This window comes from Hevea brasiliensis, chromosome 13, assembly GCF_030052815.1.
Source record: "Hevea brasiliensis isolate MT/VB/25A 57/8 chromosome 13, ASM3005281v1, whole genome shotgun sequence".
Taxonomy (NCBI): domain Eukaryota; kingdom Viridiplantae; phylum Streptophyta; class Magnoliopsida; order Malpighiales; family Euphorbiaceae; genus Hevea; species Hevea brasiliensis.
The window spans coordinates 5,521,052-5,525,689 of record NC_079505.1 but is presented as its reverse complement, the minus strand read 5'-3'; the positions used below and the strand labels follow the sequence as shown (position 1 = coordinate 5,525,689).

General features: G+C 37.5%; 1 protein-coding gene across 1 annotated transcript; it reads right to left on the bottom strand.

The window, feature by feature from the left end:
• Nucleotides 1-521: 521 nt before the first annotated feature.
• Nucleotides 522-4,029, bottom strand: LOC110643104 (MDIS1-interacting receptor like kinase 2). Its single transcript, XM_021795350.2, has 2 exons — nt 1,164-4,029; nt 522-1,081 (listed from the first exon to the last, which is right to left on the bottom strand). The coding sequence occupies exons 1-2, from the start codon at nt 4,027-4,029 to the stop codon at nt 795-797; spliced, it is 3,153 nt and encodes a 1,050-aa protein (XP_021651042.2). The 3' UTR covers nt 522-794.
• Nucleotides 4,030-4,638: the final 609 nt, after the last annotated feature.

Sequence of the window (4,638 nt, the reverse complement as noted above, 5' to 3'; positions counted from 1 at the left end):
AGGTTTTATCAAGCTCAAGAAAATGTTAGTGTCAATTTTTCCTTCCTCTCTTAATTAAACTTTTAATTAAGGTTGTAGTGAGTTGAGATGTTGAGAAATTTGATTTGATGAGTAATTGAGGAGTCTCAATTTCAGCAGCCATGGAAGACAATGGGAATTTGGTTAATTCTACATGTAAATGATGATTAGGCATATTGATTAAAGTAAATATATGTAGTAGAGTTTAATGGCATGTGTATGTTTAAAGTTGTCAAATTTAATTAGGGTTTGAACACTTGTTGAAGACTTTGGGCAATTGATGAATTCGGCAGCCTTGATGAACTTAGAAGAATGATAATTCCATGAATTTAAATGTTGAATTATGGTGTTGATGGATTAGTGGAAGTGTATTACATGTTGCTAGTTGAATTACATGTATTAGTTAATTGTTTTCATGTATATATTGTTGACTTAGACCATTTGGATTAGGGTTTTGTATTGAATATTAAGGACTTGTGTAAACTGCTGGGAATTGACCAAAATGAGATTTGATGAATGATATTAGAAGTGCCATGAATGCATCCACTCAACTAACACATCACTAAAAATCACTATGTATCCCACCAAAAAATATGGAGGGTCCTACTAAAAACATAATTTCTTAAATTTTAATTGGTTTAGCTGTTGCTAATTATTCTCTATGAGAATAAGTACATTGCTATAAAGTGGAGTAATTAGATAGCAGCTGCCCAGCAATTGCGCTTCAGCTAGCATAGTACAGGGGGCAGTGATGACTCTGAAAAATAAAGTTAGCTTCACAAGAGCCGAGAAACAAACTGCATAGCCGGCCGGGATTTTGGGTTCATACGTATGCATGAGAATGCCAGAGACACGGTGAACGCCAATTTGTCTTCAACTTCATGTGTCGGAGGAGATAACCTTTGGTCCAACATATTGTTCATCTCTACCTCAGTGTCTGCAGATTGTGATGAAATTCTAGAGATTAAATCACTTGGATGCTTTCCATTGATGATTTCCAACGCCAACACTCCAAAGCTGTAGACATCGCATTTTTCAGTCACCTTCATTGTGTAGGCAAGCTCTGCAATGCCAAATATGTAGTTATAGTAGATAATTTACAATACTAACTCAATGTTTAGAGGAGTGACTACACAGTACATCACCTGGTGCTATATATCCATATGTGCCTGCTAGCATAGACTGATTGGAAGAGTCTGGGTTCAGAAGCTTGGCTATGCCGAAGTCTGAAACATGAGCTTCAAATTCTGAATCCAGCAGAACATTCTTGCTTGATATGTCTCTGTGAATAATTGGTGGTAAGCATTCATGGTGCATGTATGACAAGGCATTTGCCACTCCTTTTACGACATTCAACCTTTTATTCCAATCCAATTCTCTTGCAGCTTCATCATTACTTAGCACAGTGTCCAGATTGCCCATCTGCAGGTACTCATAGACCAAAAACGAGTGTCTTAGATGCGAGCAAAAGCCGTAGAACTTCACGATATTTCGATGTCTTATCTCTGTTAATGCTCTTATCTCATTCAGAAACTCTTTCTGATCTGCTGTCTCACCTTGATTCAGTGAATGGAATTTCTTCACAGCCAAAGTATTTCCTGATGGCAACTCAGCTTTATAGACCTTTCCAAATCCACCCTCTCCAATGCAGTGCATATCATGAAAATTCTTGGTTGCTTGTATGATTTCCTTGTACAATGTTTTTCCATCAAAAATTGATGTGGCAAGCAACCCTTCACTATTCATTTCAACTTCTCTCTTTGAACCTCTCTTCCTTGCTTGGAACCTGAAGAACAGAACAACCAACATACATAAAAGAGCACCTGTTACTGAAACAGGGAGTAAAATTATCAGCATAATTTTAGTGCCCTTCTTCGAGACTTGTTTTTGCCCCGAGCAAGGGTCCAAGCCACTAAAATTGCCACACAATCCTTTGTTACCACGCAGAGCTTCTATAGAAGCATGTTGAAAAGCTTTGCTATTGGGAATTGGACCCTGAAAGTGGTTGTAGGATATATCGATATTCCACAAACCATGCATTTCTTCAAAAGCGTTGGGGATGAAACCAGAGAGATTATTATGAGAGATAATCAGTTCCTCCAAGCTCTCAAGTTTCGCGAAATCTATAGGAATATTTCCTGTCAGCAAGTTATGACCCAAATCTAGCTGCGAGAGGTGAACCAACTCACCCAGCTGCTTTGGAATTGCTTTGTTCAACTTGTTGTGGCTCAAATTCAAGTAGTGTAGTTTCACCAAGTCACCAATATCTTCTGGAATTGGCTCGCTCAATCTGTTTGTGGACAAGTCCATGTACTCAAGATTGGTCAGAGATCCAAGTTCTGAAGGTATAGCTCCAGAAAGTTGATTTTGATTCAAAGCTAGCTTCAGCAGAGACGTTAACTCTCCCAGTTCATTCGGAATCTTCCCAGATATATGATTTGAAGAAAGATCAAGTTCACGTAGTTGCTTAAAGTTTCCAATCTCAGGTGGTATCACGCCAGTAATATTGTTTCCTGCAACACGTATGGCCTCTATTTGTGACCTCCATTTCCAAATGCTTGAGATCTGACCAGAAAATTTGTTGCGACTTAGATCCATGTGTCGTAAGTTTGAGTTGACAACAAAGTCCTCAAATGGGTTTCCGTCGAGTTGGTTACCACCAAGAAAAATTTTTACTAAGCTCGTGCACTTTCTCAAGCTTTCTGGGATTGGACCTCTCAAATTGTTGTCTCTTGCATCCAAAACATGAAGTGATTCGCTCATGCAATTATTATGAGGCCAAAAAAAAGTAAACCGATTGCCAGAGACTTCTAAAATTGACAACTTTTTCAGATTACTCAAGGAAATAGGGCCAGTTAAGTGGTTGTCAAAGACTGTTAAGATTTTTAAGATCCTCAGATTACTCAAAGAAGCAGGAATAGAACCACTAAATTGGTTTCTACGGAGCTTTAAATATTGTAAGTCGCTCAAATTACCCAAGAAAGAAGGAATAGAGCCATTAAGTTGATTTGCGCTCAACTCTAGATCAGAAATAGACGTTAAGTTTCCTAACTCTTCAGGAATGGAGCCGAAGAGTTGATTTCTGTAAAGATGAAGGAGGGTGAGGTTTGACAGACCGCCCAGTGACCTTGGAATTGGGCCAGAAAGATTGTTTCCAAAAAGGCTTAACCAGTTGAGAGACTTCAGGTTTCCAATTTCTGGGGGAATAGAACCAGAAAGTTGATTTTGATACATGAACAAATAAGTTAGCTTTGTCAAGTTTCCAAAAGTGAAAGGGATAGGACCTTCAAAGCTATTGGAATCCATGAAAAGTTCAACCAAATTGGCGAGGTCTCCCATTTTCAAAGGAATAGTACCAGAAAATTGATTATCATAGAGATGTAATGCAACCATCTTGGTCAAATTGCATAGTGAAACCGGAATATGACCGTCTAGATAGTTGCTATACAAGAAAAGCTCAATAAGGGAACTTAACTGACCTATTTCTTCAGGAATTGAACCATTTAGTTCATTTTCACCCAAGTGCAGGGTTTCAAGATTTGTTAGGAGGCCAATCCCTGACGGGATTATCCCTGATAACTGATTATTTGATAAATCAAGATATCTGAGTTTGGAAAGCTGAGTGATTTCAAGTGGGATCGTACCAAAAAGTCCATTGGAGCTGAAATCAATAAACTCAAGATCAGGAAAGGATGAGAAAGAAAGGTCGTGAAGCATACCGTTTAAACCTGCATTTGTCAAGTTTAATCGAAAGACCCTTTCTCCACGGTTGCAATAAATTCCAAGCCAAGTGCACGGGCTTGTTTTTGGTTTGGAATTGGTGGCATTTGTTGGAAGTAAAGGCCATGAAGATAGGTTGAAATGCTCCTGGTTTTGAAGACTGGCTGCCCATTTGAGAAGAGCATTTGCTTCTTCAGCAGAGTCTGAAGCAACATGAAGCGAAAAATGTAACAGAAAGAAAAGAACAAGGGAAACGAGGGAAGGCAGATTCTCCAAGGTCAATGTTGCCATAGTTTGTTTACTCTACATTTCAGAATTCCATCTACACATATATATGTAGCTTTAGTTCACTATATGAATACTAACAAGACTTCAGTGCTCCCTTCGCAAGCTCCCCCGTAGGGCAAGGTTGTTCAAATGCCTTCTTTAGCACTTCGAATACCAAACAAGCCTTGACTTCATTGTTCTTTGACAAGCCCCTGGAAAATTATTTGGTGTCGTACAATGGATAAATTTTAACCCTTGATTATTCTTAGATTCAAATGAAGCATACTTTAATGAATATCATAATACAATAGTTGAATTCTAAAATTTCTGCGTATAGAAACTTTAAAAACTTGTTCACTTTGTGGAAAACTAAGAAAATTTGGTACAAAAGTTTACTTAGAGAATTAAAATAGAGCTTTACGTTCACATGTGCCAGTTTTACAAATAGAGAACTGCAAAATCAGTTTTGCAAAAATTTAAGGGCCTGTTTGGATTAATATTTGAATGATATTACTGTTAATAATGAATAATACATATTCTTATATAGTCATAATATTCTTTATCATCGATAGTGATAACCGATAGCGATATATGATTATTTTATATTAAGTGTTTGGTAAAATTATATTTAAT

What these genes read in the sequence shown, in the direction of transcription:
- LOC110643104 (XM_021795350.2), bottom strand. Translation starts at nt 4,029, where the DNA reads ATGGCAACATTGACCTTGGAGAATCTGCCTTCCCTCGTTTCCCTTGTT. An exon ending in ATATGGATATATAGCACCAG is followed by an intron (nt 1,082 to 1,163) that starts GTGATGTACTGT and finishes TTGGCATTGCAG; the next exon opens with AGCTTGCCTACACAATGAAG.